The sequence below is a fragment of the Hyperolius riggenbachi genome, chromosome 7, assembly GCF_040937935.1.
Source record: "Hyperolius riggenbachi isolate aHypRig1 chromosome 7, aHypRig1.pri, whole genome shotgun sequence".
NCBI lineage: Eukaryota > Metazoa > Chordata > Amphibia > Anura > Hyperoliidae > Hyperolius > Hyperolius riggenbachi.
This window is the reverse complement of record NC_090652.1, coordinates 50,496,027-50,520,028: the sequence shown is the minus strand read 5'-3', so window position 1 is coordinate 50,520,028 and position 24,002 is coordinate 50,496,027. Positions and strand designations below refer to the sequence as shown.

General features: G+C 46.3%; 1 protein-coding gene across 1 annotated transcript; it reads right to left on the bottom strand.

Moving 5' to 3' along the window:
* Window positions 1-23,698, bottom strand: LOC137526013 (guanylate-binding protein 1-like). The gene is made up of 4 exons (XM_068247223.1): window positions 23,492-23,698; window positions 3,848-4,046; window positions 637-767; window positions 1-111 (listed from the first exon to the last, which is right to left on the bottom strand). Exons 1-4 carry the CDS (start codon window positions 23,546-23,548, stop codon window positions 1-3), a joined length of 498 nt encoding a protein of 165 aa, XP_068103324.1. The 5' UTR covers window positions 23,549-23,698.
* Between the last annotated feature and the right edge of the window lie 304 nt (window positions 23,699-24,002).

Here is a 24,002-nt window from a genome sequence, read left to right as displayed (position 1 = left end):
CTATAGTTTCTCCAGGGCATCTTGGTCTATTGCTCCCTTACTGTTGTAGACGAGAACACTACTCATCAGCATGGCCAATGACAGGATCACACAGTCATTGTTTTTGTCACCCTGGAAGACACACAAGCCTCAACAACACAAAAAAAAATAACAATCCATGCTCTCTATCAAAATAAAAATGAAGTAGCTGTTGAAAGTATCAACATAATTATTACCTAAACTGCAGTATAGTAAAACAACCACAATATGTCACTGTCTGTAAAATGTGATCTCTATGGCATTGTTATTTCCTGTATTCATTATGTGTTTCTCTCTGTTCTAAGTAAGCTGCATTACCTGATGGTGGTGTATGTTTTATCTCTGCTTTCTTCAGTAAAGAGTTCTAACTTGTTATACTGGATGCCTGTCTGTGTGTACAGACCACTCTGCTTCATCAGTAGCTTCAACTGCATACCTTTTTGTTGTTTAGACTAGAACACAGAACGATGTGCAGTAGGATCTATCTCTCTTTTGATATGACCATGGCGCTTTGAGTCTGCCAGGAGAAGAGCGTGATCTAGATGTTCGGTGTTTGTGTTAGAATATGTGAAAAGAACCTTCAGATAAACTCATTCTGTGGTTTCCTGCGCAGTTTACCTTCTCGGGGTCTCCCAGTCCCTCTGTGTCCAGCAGTACCAGAGTATGGCCATGCTTCGTAGGATGGGGAACACACCACATCCAAATGCCCTTTGTATTGGCTTCAACTGTGTGCCCCACAGAGTGACCACCTGCAGAAGAACCAGATCACACTCTAAACATTGTAAAGTTCTCCATAGATGTCACTGTAGATTCAGAATGGTGTGATGCAGTTCTTTTAATAAAGGGTAATATTCCCTCTCTTTTATAATGTAGGCTTTTAGTAGTGGTCAACCACAAAAAATAGGACCCCAACTACTTACCATGCTTCCAATTCATGGAACCTCCCCCCAAAGCAGGTGTTGTTGTGGCCTTACTATATGATCTCTGGCAGAATGGCTATTTTTATTCATCTCCTACTAGATGGTAGTCTATTCTGAAGGAACTCAATTTCTGCTGAGAGGCTCAAATGGTGGAGTCAGAATTTTACAGTAACAGTGGGAAACCAAAGGCTTAGCCTGTTTTGTGGCAGCAGTCCAGATTGTTTCAGATATGGTAGATCAAATGAGCCTTATAGCATGAGTGTGCAGCTTACACATATGCAGAATATGTGTGATGCAATCACAGCAACATGGACCAGAATGTTTCCAACATCTTTAGAAGTCCATGCCAGACAGAATGGTGCATACAAAAAAGCACCAACAGCATCTAAAATACCAAAACAGCTTTACTGAAACATAAATAGCCTCAAAACCCTAAAAAAAACCCCTTGTCTAACCATGTGCACAAACGCGCAGTTCAGCCGGCTGTGGTTGCTAGGGCAACAGGGATGCAGTGCGCAGAGCTGGGGGCATGATGCTGCTCTTGCGTGGTGTAAAAAAAAAAAAAGGAGGAGGAGTGTGCCCGCACGTCTGCGCACAGCACGCAGCTTTTCCGGGGGAGAGCCAGCCATTCAATTTTCTGAAAAATCTACCACTCCCAATCGACTTTTATGGAATAAAAACAGCAAATCTGATCAGATTTCTTCCTTGAATAAGAAAAAAAAGCTCTCCATTTTTCAGGAAATATGATCGTTTTTATCGAATTGCCGTAGAATTGGATCATTTTATTGTATCATGTGTGGCCAAATTTAGTGTTTTGGAGCAAACTAACTATGTCCTCCTCAGCAGCCAATCTTTCAATCTTTACTCAGTAGTTAACATATACTGATTTTAGGATGGTAATTATAATACATTAGCATTCATCTCATAATTTATAGTGTGTCTTTATTGTTTATATACCGTACTATGGGGGGGGGCATTGCATAGATTGTGATCCACCGGTAGATTGCAAACAACCTCTGGGTAGATCCAAGTCTTTTTGTGCTACTGCTGAAACAATTTTGTGGCAGCAGTCCAGATTGTTTCAGATATGGTAGATCAAATGAGCCTTATAGCATGAGTGTGCAGCTTACACATATGCAGAATATGTGTGATGCAATCACAGCAACATGGACCAGAATGTTTCCAACATCTTGAGAAGTCCATGCCAGACAGAATGGTGCATACAAAAAAGCACCAACAGCATCTAAAATACCAAAACAGCTTTACTGAAACATAAATAGCCTCAAAACCCTAAAAAAAAACCTTGTCTAACCATGTGCACAAACGCAACTGGACAAACTGGACTGAACACCAGTGCTCCAGATGTTTGCAGTTCAACCAAGAGACAGCTAGAGCTAGCGTGCTGCAAGCCATGCATGCTGGCTAACATGGATAGGAAGCCGGACACTGAAGCAAAGCTTGGAGTAGTAAGCTCCATTTTATCAGTCTCTTCCAAACACCATATAATCTGCTGCACTGTCCTATTTCAAAGGACAGTGCATAAATGGGAACTGTACTATATCCATGTATGAAACCAAAACTCTCAGTAGGCAATTTCCTGCAAGGACGAATCTAAAATGTCATATCATAGCAGCATCTGAGTCCAGGAGCAGTGTGTTAGTGTGCATAGTTATTGTGATGTGTTGGCACAGCTGGCTGTGTGCTTAGCGGTAATGAGACCAGGTACTAAAGGCTTATTTTTTAATGGGGGGTTGGGGTTTTGAGACTATGGCCCATAAGCTATTAACTTTTTCTCCTGAGTTTTCTCCTAGGAGAACATTTTTCATCTTTGATTTAGAATAACTTTTCAGGACTTGGTTTGTAGGAAGAACAGAAAACACCCTAGAGGGTAACAAAAAACACAGAGACAACGGGAGCTCTGATGGTGCAGTTAGTCACAACAATGGATGATGTAGAGTAGGTAGAGGTACTCATACAGGGAGGTTGCTGAGGTGCAACAAACCAACCACTGTAGGCAGAGTGGCGATGCCCAAACCCGACTCCACTTGGGTATCCTGTCAAATTGGATGTGGTCGCTCTCTTGGTGCAAAAGGTGCTAGATTGTAAAGGGGAGGTGTCAGCCACCTGATCAGATAGAAGAGAATACCCCTCCTGTCTGAGGGAATAGGTAACACAAAGAGGGTAAAAGAGGCACTAAGAGTATGATTAAATTGCATTAAAAACAGCTAAAATTAAAAAAAAAATAAGTGGCTTACCTCAAGGATGACAAATTTAAATGGTAAACAATTAACTTTAATGTGCACTTGGCAACGCGTTTCATGGGTCTCAGGCCACTTCCTCAGGCCGAATAAAGTGCCAGAGAGATCAAAGCCAGAGCAAAATGCACCTCATTTGAAAGTCTATTTCAGGGCTTTGCAACAGAAAAAAGTACCAAAAAGTAGGTGAAAAGTACAATCAAATTTATTTTGTATTGTTTTTTTCTTGCTGGTAATTAAGCATTTTATTTACAATTTTCAAAATTTCACCTTGGAGAAAACTCAAGAGAAATTATGAATTGAATATAGGCCTATTTACATTTCATAAAAACTGCTTTTTGGTATTGTAGACACACTAGGTGCTCATGTTCATGCATTTTACAGTGTTTAGACATGAGGTGAAACTATTAAGCCACTGTAAAACAAGGTCAAAGGTATATATTGTGTTCAGAAAGAATAGGGGGTGTTTTGAGGGCACACAAGGACCTGACTAGTATCTGGTTAATGTTCCCAATAAAGCTTTCAGAGTGTGTATGTCCTTCAATGATTTCTAGCTCAGCAGAATATTTTTTAAAAATGAGTCGCCTATTAGTCCCTTAAATACAACATAACAATGTTCCTATGCTATAAAATAGTTATTTCTCTGCTTCTTACCCATTGGAAGTCCAGATAACTTGTTTATCAGATAGGACTTTCCAGACCTATAAGGTCCAACGATGGACACCACCACCAGTGGTTGGGAGATGTTTTCTAGTATGCTTTTGGCATCCTCGCTGACACGCAACCTGTTACCAAGGACATTCTCAATAAGACAGATGGGCTTGGTCATCTTTGGAATGGGAGCCATAGTAAGCTGGGGAAAAAGAGATAACATTATAATAACCTCACAGTTGGAATAAAGAGTTACTAACTGGTAATAAGCTGAGTTTCAGAAAGTGGAGGTTGCTGGCTCAATGTTATTTAGTAGGCTAGCAATGTTCGGTGAATTGAATAGAACTTTAACCTTCACGTTAGATGTTACATATAATCATGAACATGCATATTCTTATTCTAAGGCATCAAGGGATTGTATTAAAATATAGAATTACATAGTAGAATATCAAATTACCAATATTATATTTTCACTTTACCTAACCTCTCTAACAATCTCTCACATTAGCCCGCCCCTACCTCCACCTAACACTAACCTCCCTCTCCTGCCTTCCCCTATCACTAACTTACCCCTTATCTATGCCTAACACTAACCCTTTGCCTACACATAACACTACCACCCCATGCCTAACAGTAACATTCCATTTACATTTAACACTAACCCACTACCTACGTCTAACACTAACCTCCTTCCAACCTATGCCTAACACTAACTTCCCCCTACTTGCACCTAATACTAAACATTCCCCGCTATCTATGTCCAAGCACCATTGGCTGATGTGGGGTTCGGCAACATAATGGCAAAAAACCAGGTGCCCCATTACTTAACCTTGCCTATACCTTTGCAGGCATCTTGAGTTTGGTGCCACTCTGTGACCCCACTCCGACGATATCCAGGGTTCAGCTAAATGATAGCCAAAACACTGGCACCACTTAAAGACCTGAACCGCTATTTGGAGTTCAGCTATATCATAGTCAAACTCTATTCATCTCTGGCACTATCTTGAGTTAAGCTACATAGTAGCCAAACTCTGTGAACCGCTACTTGCAGACCTCCGATGTTAGCCAGAGTTCAGCTATGTACAAGCACCCACATTATACATTTGGTGCCACCATAGCCACAATTAATATTGTGGACTATGGATACCCATATTACCAATCGAGTTACATGAACAAATCCCCAGCTTCACTATTGGGCTTCCTCTTCTGTGATTCGCTAGGATGGATAATGCTGACTTTGTGCTTCTTTGTCCTGTGAAAACATCAATGGAAGCTCTCACAGAATGAAGCCAATCACACCTCCCTGCTTTCCCCATAGAGAAGCACATGCTGATCAGCCAAGAGGCAAACAACGTACCTGTACAGCCCTCATTCAATAAACAAACAACTGTTAAAGTTGTTTCAGGCACTAAGTATCCAGTGTATGTACCAAACTGTACTACTCCTTACTAAAAATGAGATTAATTTAGTAGTCAAGAACAAGGCTTAGGGATGGTTCTGTTGAGGTGTGTTTACTAGGGATGGTCAAGTCGATGCAAATAAGTCAAAGTTGATGCAGGACTATGCAATATTGTATGCAAAATGATGCAGCATGGAATTCAAGCCTATATTCAAGCTGAAAACATTGTGTGCAGAAGTTGCAGGATCCTTAACTCGTTGTTATTTGCATCTTATTGGTGATGGTGATTCCAAGGGCCTGATTCACAAAGCGGTGCTAACAGTTAGCACGCTGGTGAAAAGCCCATTATCACGCCTAAACTCAGTTTAGGCATGATAAGTTTAGGTGTGATAAGTTTAGGCATGATAAGTTTAGGTGTGATAAGTTTAGGCATGTTAAGTTTAGGTGTGATAAGTTTAGGCATGATAAGTTTAAGCACCAACTGGGTTAGCACCGCAGTGCACAGCTGATCTAAAGTTTTGCGCTAGCAAAGTCTGGTGCACTTCGCATAGAGTTTGATGGTGCTGCTTTGCGTGCAGGACTTTGCGCACAATCTAAACTTATCTAAACTTATCATGCCTAAACTTATCATGCCTAAACTTATCACACCTAAACTTATCACGCCTAAACTGGCTTTTCACCTGTGTGGTGCAATGGTTAACACACCTAAAGTCTCTAACTGGGTTAGCACCGCTTTGTGAATCGAGCCCCGAGTCATTAACGGTTTCCAGGTGCCTAAAAACAAGTACTAATAATCACTAAGTATTCAAGTGGCTGACAAGTGTTTGAGAAGCCTTTGCAAGGCATTTGTCAAATATCTGAAAAAAATAGGTGCACATTTTTTTTTAGCATTTTTCAACTGTAGGGATTGTACTGCAAGACGTATAGGAAAGGGCCATGTTGAGTCCTTCAAAACACGTACCAGTGTTCAAAAACTGCTTTTCAAACACTTAGCAAGTGGTTGAAAAGCATTCAACAAGCATTACCATTTAAGTTTATGGATGTGGTTGACAGGAGCATCAACTATGATGTGCTACACAAAGCGTCTTGGAACAACGGAAGAACCACTTTTCTACAGAAGAGCCCGGAAACCACAGATAAAGGGCTTGGGGGGGTCAATACCACATAAAAAACATCCATGGGTACTAGATCTTAAAGTCTAAAGGCTCAGACACATATCCAACAAAGTGCATGACCAACTCCACGACAAGACTGACCCCCCAAATAAACCTGTATTTTCTGCGCACCAAGTACTGAACGACCAACTTATTCGAGCACGTTGAATCCAGTGCAGGAGATTTGGACGCAGCTGGCACCACCATAGAATGTAGTCGGAATTACGGCAATAGCGGCGCACAGTCAGTAACTTTGACGCCGTCAGAAGACGGAGCTGAAGTTACTTTTACAACACTGTAAATCGGCCTCCAGCAATAGCTAGAAGCCAAATTACATCATTCCCCACCATCCACATGGACCTGGAGGGGGAATAGTAATTAACGCCGGCGGGACTTGTGCAGCAGCAGGATAAGCCATATATGTTGGCTGTATCCTGCTCCCAAGTCTACCGATATCATACATATGCAACTTATTTGCATACTGCACACACAAGCGGAATGACGGACTGCACGATATGGCTGCATGCAAAACAAGTGCATGTCGTTCAAACGACTTGTACACATGTGCCCAACTGCACAATATCAGACCAACAGTCATGTGAGTTGATCCACTGGTTGGATCGGGGAAACCGACTGTTATCGTTTGCTTGTATAGTCGTTTGCCACACATACTTGTCTAACTGTCCAAATTCAGACAACAATAGGGTTGATTTGTTGGTTGTGTGTTCTAGCCTTGAGACCTTGTTCACATTACAAATCACTAGCGCCATCGCAAGCGCTGAGCGATTTGTTGAGCGTTTTTAAAAGTGCTTTTCCCTGCGCTTTTCACTTAGAAAAGCGCTTTTATGGAGCGATTTTTTTCACTTCCTGGTCTCAGTCAGGAAGTGAACTCTTTGACCCGGAAATAAATAAATACAACTAGCCCCCCAGCTTTAAATTTTACACAGTCATATCAAACCCACATGTGACAGCCTATTTCAGACTTTTGGTCCTCATCAGTACATAGCAGGGATTGATATGGCTGTATGAGATACAGTGATGCTCGGATAGTGCTTTTTAAAATCCGAATTTACCCCAATCCGGATACCTAGATATCCGGATCCGGTTCGGATATCCAAATCCGGCCTTTTAGATATCCGCGTGAACGCGGATATCCGGTCGCATTATCCGCGGATATCTGGCCTATTCGGATATCTGGATAGAAAAACCGGAAGTGCCCTTTAAATAGCTTTAAAAGGGGTTTTGAGGGTAAATGAGGCATGTATCATCATTATTTTGCAAAGGGAAACACTAATTGATGATGTGGGGGCTTCGAATCCCCCCCCCCCCCAAAAAAATGACTGTCAATTAACATTAGGCCTAGATTCCAGACAGCGGTTGTGCAGCCCACATTGTGTCCAAAGTCCAACCGCACAACTGGGACATGACAGTTTTCAGTCAAGACACCTCCAAAAAATGATGCTGCAATTTTGTTTTGGGTTAAATATAGGTGGTATCAGTGGCCTGTGGCACCCTGGCCTGGCGGTGGGAGCTGCACAGGCAGCAGGAGCAGGGCAACGCAGCAGCAGCAGGTTGTAACGTGTGCCAGGAGCATGACGGACGTGGTACGTGGCACTTGCCAAGTGTCACGTGGCATTTGACACGTGGCAAGTGCCACGTGACAAGTGCAGAGTGACAGACAGCAGAGGAGAAGACACTAGTGCACACTGCACACTAACACATTAATGAATTAACAATAGTGGAGTGATAGTGAAGGGGTTAATCACTGAGCTTATCACTGTGTACAGCCCTTGGCCCAGCAGCAGCACTGCAGCTGTGCAGCACACACTCTAACTGTCACACTATGAGACATCAGTCAAGCTAATTAACGATTACTATAGAGTAGTGAAGGGGTTAATCAATGAACAGCTTTAGGTTTATAACTGTGTACAGGCAGCCCTTGCTAGGCCACCAGCACTGCAGCATGTCTCTCAGGAAGCATTCAGCAAGCCAGAACGATCTGTCTCATCATGACATCCCTCCTTATTATACAAGGGGGGCTGGCCAGTGTTCCTTTCTGTGATTGGGTGCCAGGGCTTAGGGCCCGTTTCCACTAGTGCGACGCGATTTCGCCGGCATTCCGACGCTTGTAAAAACGCATGCGGGTGCATTTCCGCATGCGTTTTACCCGCGATTTCGCGTGCGAGAAATTAACCATGACACTGCCAGGGCAAAATAACATTGGGAAGGGTGCGAAATCGCACGCGAAATCGCGGGTAAAAACGCATGTACCAAACGCATGCGTTTTTACTATTAAATACATTAGCGGCGATTCGCACGGATTCCCGACGCAGGCGAAAACTGTGGGTCCCGCCGTGCAGATTTGGCCCGCCGCCAAATCGCTCCCGCACGCCGCACAGGTGGAAACAGCCCCATCCACTAACATTAACTATGCGAATCCGCATGCAGTGCCCGCATGCGGATTCGCCCTAGTGGAATTGAGCCCTGAGGCTAGGCGGCCTCTGATTGGCTCAATGAGGTCAGGTGGGGCTGGCCAGGGTTCCCCTCTGTGATTGGTTGCTAGGGCTTCTGCTGGAAGCCCTCTGATTGGCTCCAGGACATCATCACCTTAGTTACAGTATTTCAGATCCAGATATCCGCAGATAGCTATCCAGGATCTGACCCGAATAGCGTAAAAAATGGTCAGACATCCAGGTTACTCAGATATCTGGAACCTAGATGAGCATCACTGATGAGATAGGGCTTGGACCAGTACAACAGAGTAACCAAGCAGCTCAGGGTGACCTAAACTACTAAGAATGTATATAGGAGGATAAAAGAGACCAAAAAGCCCTCCTACTTAAAAAAAGCAAAGCTTGGTGTAATTTTCCTTCTTAAAACAGAAGCAAATCTGCAAAAAATTAGCTATAAGTGAACATTTGTGGTTACCCACAATGCACTGCTACTGAATATGCAAATTATCCCTCTTTGCCCTTGGTTTGATATGACACTACTTCTTCTTCTTTCTTGGACCAGCCCCTTATTCTTGCTTGGACCGGCCCTGGGGGCAGGGCGCTACTTCTTCTTCTTGCTTGAAGGTTGAGGCACTTACTCTATTATATATATAGATGGCCTCAATTCACTAAGCTTATCTCCTGTCTTTAATAACGTTTCTAGAGTTGTCACCATGGTGATAAGGAATGTAGTATTCAGGAAACATTTTAACTCAGGCAAACCTAAAGTTAACTCTTCTGTCTTTAAAGAGGCACTCCAGTGAAAATAATGTAATAAAAAAAAGTGCTTCATTTTTACAATAATTATGTATACATGATTTAGTCAGTGTTTGCTCATTGTAAAATCTTTCCTCTCCCAGATTCACATTCTGACATGTATTACATGGTGACATTGTTACTGTGGGCAGATTATGTAGCTGTTTCTAGCTGGTCTGGCTTTAACAGACAGCTATAAGCAGCTATTTCCTGTCTGTGAACATTGTTACATTGTGGCAGTTTGCCCAGAGTACCGTACGGTACCAGAGCCTCTTGTGGGAGGGGTTTCAGCACAAAATCAGTCATACAGCGCCCCCTGATGGTCTGTTTGTGAAAATCATTATTTTTCTCATGTAAAAGTGGGTATCAGCTACTGATTGGGATAAAGTTCAATTCTTGGTCGGAGTTTCTCTTTAAGTTAACTCTTCAATCTTAACTCTGTGTTAATTAACTCTGTGTGAAAATAACTACAGAGGAGGTAACTTAACTACAGAGGAGGTAACTTAAGGAATGAAGAGATAAGATAACTCTCTCACTGTGTGGTGGAAAGTTTTCTCTTGCCTTATTATCTCCAGCATGATCTTAGTGAATTGAGGCCAATGTATTTCTTCATAAAAGCGCTTGGGAAATTGCTTCTCAAAGCACTTTGTCAAGCACTTTGCAATTTCTCTATACTTTGTATTGAATAGCAAATGCTCAGAAAATGGTGCAGGAGCCGCATTTACGATTGGAAAGAAAGCTCATCGCTCATGTGAGTACACTCGCTTACAGCAACATTGCAAGAGCGCTTCTAAGGCTAATTTTAAAATCGCAAAAGCTAAAAAAAATTGGAAATGCTCATAGTGTGAACAAGCCCTAAAGGAGTTACGAGGTGTAAAAAAAAAATTAAGTTTTACTTACCTGGGGCTTCTTACAGCCCCTAGAAGTCATTTGTGTCCCTTGCCACAGCTCCAGTCTTCTCCTGTGTCCCTGAAGGATCGCTGGCCCATCACGTCTTTAGTGCTTGTGTGCAAATGTGCCACATCATCAGTGTACTGTGCCTGTGCAGGAGCGGTACGTTCCTGGTGATGTGGGCACGCATCTGCACACGTACAGAAGACGTGACTTGACCAGGTCGCCCATCCTTCTGAGGCTGCCAGCGCGCAGTGGGACCAAGGAGAAGACCATAGCTGGGGCAAGGGACACAAATGACTTCTAGGGGCTGGAAGATGCCCCAGGTAAGTAAAGCTTATTTTTTAATTCCATCCCCTCGCAACTCTTTTAAGTCCAAATAAGAAAAAGAACTCTAACTGCCCGGGCAAATTCCCTAATCTATTGCAACACATTTCAGTTTGAATAAACTAGCCACATGCATGTACATATAAAAATAGCACCTGTTACTAAGGATACCAGATATAGCCATTATTCTATTTATCAGCAAGTAATATAGGCCTCAGGAGACATGGGAAATGAATGAATATCACTTTTAATACCGATTATGCTGCTAGTCCCACTGTAACCTCTATTTTTTTGTCTAGTAAAATGAATACCAGGATATCCCATAAAATATAAGTATATACTATATTCTACTACTGAATTCATATAATAAAATAACTTTAATATTTATTCCACCTCCCCAGGTGGTAAGGCCGGGCCGAGGCAGAGGCGAGAGAGGCTCCAGCCTCAGGGCGAAGTATAGGAGGCGCGCACAACTCACTCAGCTATAATTTCCCTATTGTGTTTAAAGCTGAGAGAAATAAGAAAAGGGGATACATGGCAGTGACTGCAAGCCAGATAACTAGAGATTAAGGTGTTGGGGCCCTGGGGCGCCTCTTAATCTAATAGCAATCAGTGTGTGACGGCTGGGGTGGCAGGGATGGAGGGGCGCACTTTGGTGTCTCAGCCTTGGGTGCTGGAGGACCTTGTCCTGGCTCTGCCTGGTGGTGCCTAATCTTTAATCCCCCACTACCGCCGTCAAAGTAACCTTAACCACCCCTGGTGGGGAGGAGACCTTAAAGGACCACTAATCACTAGAGTTGGGCCGAACGGTTCGCCTGCGAACGGTTCCATGCGAACTTCAGTGGTTCGCGTTCGCGCCCCGCAGGCGAACCTTTGCGGAAGTTCGGTTCGCCCCATAATGCACATGGAGGGTCAACTTTGACCCTCTACATCACAGTCAGCAGGCCCAGTGTAGCCAATTAGGCTACACTAGCCCCTGGAGCCCCACCCCCCCTTATATAAGGCAGGCAGCGGCGGCCATTACGGCCACTCGTGTGCCTGCATTAGTCAGAGTAGGGCGAGCTGCTGCAGACTGTCTCTCAGGGAAAGATTAGTTAGGCTTAGCTTGTTCCTGTCTGGCTGCATACCTGTTCTGTGAACCCACCACTGCATACCTGTGCTGTGAACCCACCACTGCATACCTGTGCTGTGAACCCACCACTGCATACCTGTTCTGTTCAGTGGACCCGCCACTGTATACCTGTTCATTGAACCCACCACTGCATACCTGTGCTGTGAACCCACCACTGCATACCTGTGCTGTGAACCCACCACTGCATACCTGTGCTGTGAACCCACCACTGCATACCTGTTCTGTTCAGTGGACCCGCCACTGCATACCTGTTCTGTTTAGTGAACCGTCACTGTATACCTGTTCTGTTTAGTGAACCCGCCACTGCATACCTGTTCTGTTCAGTGGACCCACCGCATCAGTGCGCATACCTGTGCAGTTAAGTGAACCCGCCACTGCATACCTGTTCTGTTCAGTGGACCCGCCACTGCATACCTGTTCTGTTTAGTGAACCCGCCACTGCATACCTGTTCTGTTCAGTGAACCCACCGCATCAGTGCGCATACCTGTGCAGTTAAGTGAACCCGCCACTGCATACCTGTTCTGTTCAGTGAACCGCCACTGTATACCTGTTCTGTTTAGTGAACCCGCCACTGCATACATGTTCTGTTCAGTGGACCCGCCACTGCATACCTGTTCTGTTCAGTGAACCCACCGCATCAGTGCGCATACCTGTGCAGTTAAGTGAACCCGCCACTGCATACCTGTTCTGTTCAGTGGACCCGCCACTGCATACCTGTTCTGTTTAGTGAACCGCCACTGTATACCTGTTCTGTTTAGTGAACCCGCCACTGCATACCTGTTCTGTTCAGTGAACCCACCGCATCAGTGCGCATACCTGTGCAGTTAAGTGAACCCGCCACTGCATACCTGTTCTGTTCAGTGGACCCGCCACTGTATACCTGTTCATTGAACCCACCACTGCATACCTGTGCTGTGAACCCACCACTGCATACCTGTGCTGTGAACCCACCACTGCATACCTGTGCTGTGAACCCACCACTGCATACCTGTTCTGTTCAGTGGACCCGCCACTGCATACCTGTTCTGTTTAGTGAACCGCCACTGTATACCTGTGCAGTTAAGTGAACCCGCCACTGCATACCTGTTCTGTTCAGTGGACCCACCGCATCAGTGCGCATACCTGTGCAGTTAAGTGAACCCGCCACTGCATACCTGTTCTGTTCAGTGGACCCACCACTGCATACCTGTTCTGTTCAGTGGACCCGCCACTGCACACCTGTTCTGTTTAGTGAACCCGCCACTGCATACCTGTTCTGTTCAGTGGACCCACCGCATCAGTGCGCATACCTGGGCAGTTAAGTGAACCCGCCACTGCATACCTGTTCTGTTCAGTGGACCCGCCACTGCATACCTGTTCTGTTTAGTGAACCTGCCACTGCATACCTGTTCTGTTCAGTGAACCCACCGCATCAGTACGCATACCTGTGCAGTTAAGTGAACCCGCCACTGCATACCTGTTCTGTTCAGTGAACCGCCACTGTATACCTGTTCTGTTTAGTGAACCCGCCACTGCATACCTGTTCTGTTCAGTGGACCCGCCACTGCATACCTGTTCTGTTCAGTGAACCCACCGCATCAGTGTGCATACCTGTGCAGTTAAGTGAACCCGCCACTGCATACCTGTTCTGTTCAGTGGACCCGCCACTGCATACCTGTTCTGTTTAGTGAACCGCCACTGTATACCTGTTCTGTTTAGTGAACCCGCCACTGCATACCTGTTCTGTTCAGTGAACCCACCGCATCAGTGCGCATACCTGTGCAGTTAAGTGAACCCGCCACTGCATACCTGTTCTGTTCAGTGGACCCGCCACTGCATACCTGTTCTGTTTAGTGAACCGCCACTGTATACCTGTTCTGTTTAGTGAACCCGCCACTGCATACCTGTTCTGTTCCGTGGACCCGCCACTGCATACCTGTTCTGTTTAGTGAACCCGCCACTGCATACCTGTTCTGTTCAGTGGACCCGCCACTGCATACCTGTTCTGTCTAGTGAACCCACCACTGCATACCTGTTCTGTTCAGTGGACCCGCCACTGTATACCTGTTCATTGAACCCCCCACTGCATACCTGTGCTGTGAACCCACCACTGCATACCTGTGCTGTGAACCCACCACTGCATACCTGTGCTGTGAACCCACCACTGCATACCTGTTCTGTTCAGTGGACCCGCCACTGCATACCTGTTCTGTTTAGTGAACCGCCACTGTATACCTGTGCAGTTAAGTGAACCCGCCACTGCATACCTGTTCTGTTCAGTGGACCCACCGCATCAGTGCGCATACCTGTGCAGTTAAGTGAACCCGCCACTGCATACCTGTTCTGTTCAGTGGACCCGCCACTGCATACCTGTTCTGTTTAGTGAACCCGCCACTGCATACCTGTTCTGTTCAGTGGACCCGCCACTGCATACCTGTTCTGTTTAGTGAACCCACCACTGCATACCTGTTCTGTTCAGTGGACCCACCACTGTATACCTGTTCATTGAACCCACCACTGCATACCTGTGCTGTGAACCCACCACTGCATACCTGTGCTGTGAACCCACCACTGCATACCTGTGCTGTGAACCCACCACTGCATACCTGTTCTGTTCAGTGGACCCGCCACTGCATACCTGTTCTGTTTAGTGAACTGCCACTGTATACCTGTGCAGTTAAGTGAACCCGCCACTGCATACCTGTTCTGTTCAGTGGACCCACCGCATCAGTGCGCATACCTGTGCAGTTAAGTGAACCCGCCACTGCATACCTGTTCTGTTCAGTGGACCCGCCACTGCATACCTGTTCTGTTTAGTGAACCGTCACTGTATACCTGTTCTGTTTAGTGAACCCGCCACTGCATACCTGTTCTGTTCAGTGGACCCGCCACTGCATACCTGTTCTGTGAACCCGCCACTGTATACCTGTTCTGTTCAGTGAACCCACCGCATCAGTGCGCATACCTGTGCAGTTAAGTGAACCCACCTACCTACGTGAGTGCACGCAGTGTGATATACCACTCCGTGCATACCCAATATGGACAAAACAGGTAGAGGAAGAGGTAGTGGCAGAGCCAGAGGAAGGCCACCCGGCAGGTCTGCGCGAGGTCGTGTAAATGTAATTTCGTGTGGACCTGGCCCACAGTACAGTGCGCGGAAGAAGGCACGTCCCATCACCTCCCAAGATTGTCAGGACGTGGTTGAGTATTTAGCGACACAGAACACCTCATCTTGCTCAGCCACCAGTGCTACTACTAGCACCACTTCCGCTGCATTTGACACTTCGCAAGAATTATTTAGTGGTGAAATCACTGATGCACAGCCATTGTTGTTACAGCCAGATGAATTTTCACCAGCTCATATGTCTGAGTTACGCGGCAACATTATGGATGAAACGTGTAAGGAGGATGAAGGACCTACTGATGTTGGTGCATGTTTGGATTTGTCTGAGGCAAGCGAAGCTGGGCAGGATGATTACGATGATGACGATGATAGGGATCCTCTGTATGTACCCAATAGAGGAGATGAAGAGGGGGACAGTTCAGAGGGGGAGTCAGAGAGTAGGAGGAGGAGAGAAGTTGCTGAAAGAAGCTGGGGCAGCTCTTCGTCAGAAACAGCTGGTGGCAGTGTCCGGCACCATGTATTGCCACCTATGTACAGCCAGCCAACTTGCCCTTCAGCATCAGCTGCTGAGGTCCCCATAGTGCCCACATCCCAGGGTGGCTCAGCGGTGTGGAAATTTTTTAATGTGTGTGCCTCAGATCGGACCAAAGCCATCTGTTCGCTCTGCCAACAAAAATTGAGCCGTGGAAAGGCCAACACTCACGTAGGGACAAGTGCCTTACGAAGGCACCTGGAGAAAAGGCACAAACAGCAATGGGATGGCCACCTGAGCAAAAGCAGCAGCAGCACACAAAAGCAAAGCCACCCTCCTTCTCCTCTTCCTCCTCCATCAGGTGCATTATCTGCTTCTGCCGCTTTCTCCCTTCCACCTTCACAGGCACCCTCCTCCACTCCGCCTCTGCCCTTGAGCGGTTCCTGCTCCTCTGCCCACAGCAGCAGTCAGGTGTCCGTGAAGGAAATGTTTGAGCGGAAGAAGCCAATTTCGGCCAGTCACCCCCTTGCCCGGCGTCTGACAGCTGGCGTGGCGGAACTGTTAGCTCGGCAGCTGTTACCATACCGGCTGGTGGACTCTGAGGCCTTCCGTAAATTTGTGGCCATCGGAACACCGCAGTGGAAGATGCCAGGCCGCACTTATTTTTCGAGAAAGGCCATACCCCAACTGCACCGTGAAGTTGAGAGGCAAGTGGTGTCATCTCTTGCGAAGAGCGTTGGGTCAAGGGTACACCTGACCACGGATGCCTGGTCTGCCAAGCACGGGCAGGGCCGCTACATTACCTACACAGCCCATTGGGTGAACCTGGTGGTGAACGATGGCAAGCAGGACGCAGCGGACCAAATTGTGACACCTCCACGGCTTGCAGGCAGGCCTCCTGCCACCTCCTCTCCTCCTGCTACATGCTCTTCGCTGTCCTCCTCCTCCTTGGCTGAGTGGCAGTTCTCCTCTCCAGCTACACAGCCCCAGCTCCGCAGGGCCTATGCTGCATGCCAGGTACGACGGTGTCACGCCATCTTAGACATGGCTTGTCTCAAAGCGGAGAGTCACACTGGAGCAGCTCTCCTGGCTGCTCTTAAGAAACAGGTGGATGAGTGGCTGACCCCGCACCACCTGGAGATAGGTAACGTGGTGTGCGACAACGGCAGCAATCTGCTTGCCGCTTTGCATATGGGGAAGCTGACACACATACTCTGCATGGCACATGTCATGAATCTAGTGGTTCAAAGATTTGTGGCAAAGTACCCTGGCTTAGCGAATGTCCTGAAGCAGGCCAGGAAGTTCTGTGGGCATTTGAGGCGGTCTTACACAGCCATGGCACGCTTTGCGGAAATTCAGCGCAAAAACAACATGCCGGTGAGACGCCTCATTTGCGATAGCCCGACTCGCTGGAACTCGACCCTGCTCATGTTCTCCCGCCTGCTAGAACAGAAGAAAGCCGTGACCCACTACCTCTACAACTACAGTAGAATGAAACAGTCTGGGAAGATGGGGATGTTCTGGCCCGACAACTGGACACTGATGGAGAATGCATGCAGGCTCATGCGGCCGTTTGAGGAGGTGACCAACCTGGTGAGCCGCAGTGAGGGCACCATCAGCGACTTAATTCCCTACGCTTACTTCTTGGAGCGTGCTGTGCGTAGAGTGGCGGATGAAGCTGTGAATGAGCGTGACCAGGAACCGTTACGGCAGGAACAGGCATGGGACCAATTTTCATCAGACCCAGCTGTTTCCTCAACACCTGCGGCAGCACAGAGGGGGGAGGAGGAGGAAGAAGAGAAGTCGTGTGCAGAAGACGAATCAGACTCAGAGGATGATGAGCAAGGTGTTTCTTTGGGGGAGGAGGAGGAGGAGGAGGAGGAGGGGACAGCGGCAGGAGAACAACCTCAGCAGGCATCGCAAGGGGCTTGTGCTGCTCAACCTTCCCGTGGTATTGTTCGCGGCTGGGGGGAGGAGGTTGACTTACCTGACGTCACTGAGGAAGAGCAAGAGGAGATGGAGGGTACTGGATCCGACTTTGTGCAGATGTCGTCTTTTATGCTGTCCTGCCTGTTGAGGGACCCCCGTATAAAAAACCTCAAGGGGAATGAGCTGTACTGGGTGGCCACACTACTAGACCCTCGGTACAGGCACACAGTGGCGGACCTGTTACCAACTCACCGGAAGGTGGAAAGGATGCAGCACATGCAGAACCAGCTGTCAACTATGCTTTACAATGCCTTTAAGGGTGATGTGACGGCACAACGCCAGCAAGGTACCACTGCCACTAATCCTCCTCCCGTGTCCACGCAGTCAAAGACAGGACGCTCCAGCGATCTCATGGTGATGTCGGACATGCGGACGTTCTTTAGTCCAACGCCTCGCCGTAGCCCTTCCGGATCCACCCTCCACCAACGCCTGGAACGGCAGGTAGCCGACTACCTGGCCTTAAGTGTGGATGTAGACACTGCTGTGAACAGCGATGAGGAACCCTTGAACTACTGGGTGCGCAGGCTTGACCTGTGGCCAGAGCTGTCCCAATTTGCCATCCAACTTCTCTCCTGCCCTGCCGCAAGCGTCCTCTCAGAAAGGACCTTCAGCGCAGCTGGAAGCATTGTCACAGAGAAGAGAAGTCGCCTAAGTCACAAAAGTGTTAAGTACCTCACCTTTATCAAAATGAATGAGGCATGGATCCCGGAGGGCTGCTGCCCGCCCCAAGACTAAGTCAGTCCCTGCACATACAGCATCTCTGCCTGCACGCCGTGTGACTGGCTGCCTGGCCTGCCCCAAGAAGACTAAGTCGCTCCCAGTCCCTCCACACAGCATGTCTGCCTGCAGGCCGCTTGACTACCTTCTCCGCCACCACCAACAGGGTCCGGGGCTTCAGGCGGATTGCTGAATTTTTTAGGCCGCTGCTAGCAGCGGCCGCTGTAATAATTTTTCGGGTGCGTGTACATGACTGCCTAATTTTTCTGGCTGCACTGCGGGCAGCTGCAACAACAAAAGAAAAGGCATGTACATGCGCCCATTCCCCTTCGTGATCATTACCTTGCCGTGGTGAAGGGGCTTGCGTATCACAATGGAGCAATGACCGGCGCCTAGATGAGTGTCTCGGGGGGCACACCCACGATAATAAGGTCGTTGCCTCATTGTGGTCAGACCAAATTTGATCAGCTGGACAGTCACTGTTCTGTCATTCAGCTACATCAGCCAGGTGACCATATGGGCTGTAAAGCCACCAAAACCTGCACTCTCGCCATGGTGCGCACCAGTAAAGCACGGCCGTCACTACACAAACAGCTGTTTGCGGTGCGTTACACGATGAGTTTGGTGTGTCAGTGTGAAGCAGTACCTTAATTACACTACCTGATTGATGTATACACATGCAAGATGTTTGAAAGCACTTTAGGCCTGTCATTTAGCATTCAATGTGATTTCTGCCCTTAAAACGCTGCTTTGCGTCAAATCCAGATTTTTCCCGGGGACTTTTGGCATGTATCCCACTCCGCCATGCCCCCCTCCAGGTGTTAGACCCCTTGAAACATCTTTTCCGTCACTTTTGTGGGCAGCATAATTATTTTTTTTTTCTCAAAGTTCGCATCCCCATTGAAGTCTATAACGCGAACCGAACCTTTCGCGAAAGTTCGCGAACCCGGTTCGCGAAAGTTCGCGAACCGAAAATCGGAGGTTCGGCCCAACTCTACTAATCACTAAATTTAAAATATACATAAACACATACATACAAGAAGTAAGTTTTTTCCAGAGTAAAATGAGACCTAAATTTATTTTCTTCTATGTTGCTGGCATTTGCAGTAAGTAGTAGCAATCTGACAGAACCGACAGGTTTTGAATAGCCCATCTCGTCTTAGGAGATTCTCAGGGTTTTGTTTATTTTCAAAAGCACTTAGTGAATGGCAGTTTCTCTGTTCACCTGCCAAAAAAAAGTGAAGTGAGCAGGGAAGCTGACCAGCCCATTGCATAAATCCTTTTAAGGGAATGTCTTTATCCTACTAAGCCTACTAATATAATAAATGGGAAAGTTCGGATGTTTGGATGTTTGTTACTCGATCACGCAAAAACGGCTGAACGGATTTGAATGAAATTTGGCACACACATAGTACATTACCTGGAATAAAGTATAGGATACTTTTTATTCTCATAACCAAAAAGAGACAAATACAAATTTCACTGGAAAATGTAAACTGCAGACATTCTTACACTGTTACACTGGAGGTGTGTTTAGCTTCTAAGGGTAGAATGGTTAATTTGCATATATTCAGCAGTGATGCACTGGGAGACATCTCAAGCTCACTCCAACCTGAATTATCGCAATTTTTTTCTGTTTTAGGAAAGCAAACTTTTGTTTTTCTTAACATCTTAGTAAGGGGGCTTTTAGGACCCTTACACACTCCAATGAGTTCTGGGTCACCATGAGCTTGCTGGTTAGTCTGTACCTCTGGGTGTTACAAGCCCAAATGCATAGAGCTACATTAATCCATGCCATGCACTGATGAGGATCAAACAATCCAAAACAGTCTGTATGCATGTTGGATTATCATGGCTCTGTACAAATTAACAAGCGGACACATCATTCAATTCTAGCAGTTCTGGAGGTGTATTTAGCTTTTAAGGGTAACAATGGTTAATTTGCATATATTTAACAGTGATGCACTGGGAGACATTTTAAGCTCACTCCAACCTGAATAATCGCAAATTCTTTCTGTTTTAAGAAAGCAAACTTTTGGTTTTCTTACACTGTTAATGGTAGGGATCTCAAACTTTGCACAGTTGGTTGATTTTCAAGGGGAATATTTCTGCCATTCTTGCACTGTTAATGGCACAAGCCTCAAACCTGCCATTCTTGCACTGTTAATGGCACAAGCCTCAAACCTGGTATAGTTGATCATTGGGTGACTGGGGTTCAATTTCAGAAAGGTGGTGGAGCCACAAATAGCCAATCAGATTTGTTTCATTCCAATGCAAATTATTGTTGCCAAACACCGCAAAGCTCACAAACTTGGTAATTGAGTAATTGATTAATTGTGTGTTAGGGTTAGGAAAGTGGGCACAGCCAACACCAGCCAAATACATAAGCGGGCAACGCTGGGTCATAAGTGGGCGGAGACAAATACAAATTTTACTGGGAAAATGTAAACAGCAGCCATTCTTACACTGTTAATGGTAGGATTCTCAAACTTTGCACAGTTGGTTACTGGGTGACTGGGGTTAATATTCAGAAAAGTGGGTGGAGCCTACAAAAAACAATCAAAAATTACCTATTGATTTTTCAGGGGAATATTTCATTGCTGCCATTCTTGCACTGTTAATGGAACAAGCCTCAAACCTGGTACAGTTGATCATTGCGTGACTGGGGTTTAAATTTATATAAGGGGGTGGAGCCCCAAACAGCCAATATAATTTGTTTCATTTGAATGCAGGTTATTGATGCCAAAGACCGCAAAGCTCACAAACTTGGTCATTGAGTAATTGTGTGTTAGGGTTAGGGTTAGGAAAAGTGGGCGCAGCCAACACCAGCCAAATACATAATCGGGCAATGCCGGGACATCAGTAGGCGGAGACAAATACAAATTTCACTGAGAAAATGTAAACTGCAGCATTTCTTACACTATTAATGGTAGGGTTCTCAAACTTTGCACAGTTGGTCACTGGGTGACTGAGATTAATATTCAGAAAAGTGGGTGGAGCCTTCAAAAGCCAATTAAAATCCACCTATTAATCTTTAAGGGGAATATTTAATTGATGCCATTCTTGCACTGTTAATCACCTGTACCTGGTACAGTTGGCCATTGGGTGATTGGGGTTCAAATTCAGAAAATGGGTGGAGCCACAGCCAATCAGATTTATTTTATTTCAATGCAAATTATTGATGCCAAAGACCGCAAAGCTCACAAACTTGGTCATTAAGTAATTTTGTGTCAGGGTTAGAAAAAGTGGGTGGAGCCAACACCATCCAAATACATACCTGGGCAATGCCAAGTCATCAGTGGGCGGAAACAAACACAAATTTCACTGGGAAAATGTAAGCTGCAGCCATTCTTACACTATTAATTGTAGGGTTCTAAAACTTTGCACAGTTGGTCACTGGGTGACTGGGATTAATATTCAGAAAAGTGGGTGGAGCCTACAAAAACCCATCACAATTCACCTATTGATTTTCAAGGCAAATATTTAATTGCTGCCATTTTGCACTGTTAATGGCACAAGCCTCAAACCTGGTACAGTTGACCATTGGGTGACTGGGGTTAAATATTTAGAAAAGGGGTGGGGCCACAAACAGCAAATCAGATGTGTTTCATTTCAATGAAAATTATTCATGCCAAAGACCACAAATCATACAAACTTGGTCATTGACTATTGACAATCGTGTGTTAGGGTTAGAAAAAGGGGCCACAGCCAACAGCAGCCAAATACATACCCGGGAAACTTTAGGACATAAGTGGGTGGAGAAAAATACAAATGTCACTGCCAGAATGTAAACTGCAGTCATTCTTACACTGTCTGTCAATGGCAGGGTTCTTAAACTTTGCACAGTTGGTCACGGGGTGACTGGGATTAATATTCAGAAAAGTGGGTGGAGCCTACAAAAGCTAATCAAAATTCACCTATTGATTTTCAAAGGGGTGGAGCCACAGCCAATTAGATTTATTTCATTTCAATGCCAATTATTGATGCCAAAGACCGCAAAGCTCACAAACTAGGTCATCATTGAGTAATTGTGTGTTAGGATTAGAAAAAGTGGGCAGAGCTAACACTAGCCAATTACATACCCGGGCAACGCCGGGCGACCAGCTAGTATAGAATAAGAGCCTTGCTGAGAATCCTCCAAGAAGAAATGGACTAGTCCAAAACCTGTCGGTACTGTCAGATTTCTACTACCTACTGTAAGTGACAGCCACATAGGAGAAAAGTAATTTATGGCTCATTTTACTCTTGAAGAAAAATACTTTGTATTTGTATATGTTTACATGTATTTAAAATTTTACAATTTCTCGTGATAGTGGTCCTTTAACCCATACACCCATCCCCCAGTGGGCAACTAACCTTAACCCCTCTGTGGTGGGCAACTAAGCTTACCCACACACACACACACACAGGAGGGACATACAAACTCCATGCAGTTAATGTCCTGACCCAGATTTGAACTGTTGAAGTGACCCAAAGCAAGAGTGCAATCTGGTACCCGGCCATGTTGCCTCACTCTAGTGTTCTTTTATTAACCATTGCAGATTCCCTGGAAGAGTGGCATGTGCCTCAGGGGTGTAACTAGGACCCACCGGGCTCCCCTGCAGAAATTCTGAGGGCCCCCCCACAGGTGCCAGCTCAGGACCGTTTTGGGGGGCTGGAGGGGTCGCAGCATGAGTGGAAAGCCATGGCCACACATCGGCGGGGAGGGGACACGGCCCATCCCTCACCTCAGGCTCTCCCCTTTGCATCAATTAGTACACATACCTTCCTTCCTGCGTTCCTCCACGGATGTTCCTCTCTTTAGCGTCTGACGCTATACAGGAAGTACCGTCAGACGCTAGAGAGAGGAACATCCGTGGTGGAATGCAGGAAGGTATTTGTTCCTTCCCGCCTGCACAGACACTAATTGATGCTGGAGGGGAGCGCAGAGGGGAGAGCCTGAGGTGAGGGAGGGGGGACCGTCCCCCCTCCCTGCCGATATGTGGCCATGGCTTTCCCCTCATTCTGCGACCCCTCCAGCCCCCCAAAACGGCCATGAACGGCCCTGGGCCCCTCAGCGGGTGTAGGGGCTGCATCCCCTATTGTTACGCCCCTGATTTGCCTATTAATGGAGATGTCACAGACCCAGGGGTTGAGGTTGACCTATATTTTTGCATCTAAAGCTGCCCCTCTTTTCCATTTTTTTTAAATTGAAGCTCAGATACGCTTACCTACTTTCTTCCCAGCAGCTCTCTGGGAGGTGTGACTGCGTCTCACTGTCCGCTGGATCATCTGTATCTTATTTGTGTCTCTAGCTCTTCACCGTTCTCATAGTTCAGCAATATTATATCACCTTTGTCACTCTGTTACATCTTGTAAGTTGTAACCGCAATCACATTTCTCAGAAACTGAAGAGAAAGCGAAACCAGAGAGCCGAGTTCCTCTCACTTCACAAGAGCCGCACCTTGTACAGATGAAAAACAACAAGAAAAGATTATCTTAAACTATCTCAGCAAAGCTCACCACTGTCCCTGATCAGGAGAGACAGTTCCTTTTTTAACCCTTTCACAGCCAAATAAAGGAAAACTTAATTTGGCTGCAGGGACAATTTTTTTCCTGCCATTGGGAACTGTGCCTTCGCCAGCCTGGCAGGCTCAGCAGAGTATGCAGAGCGGGCACCAGAGAGCTGTTATGGTTACCTGTCCGTACGGCTGGATCAGCTTCATCTTCCTCCACTGCCGCGGCA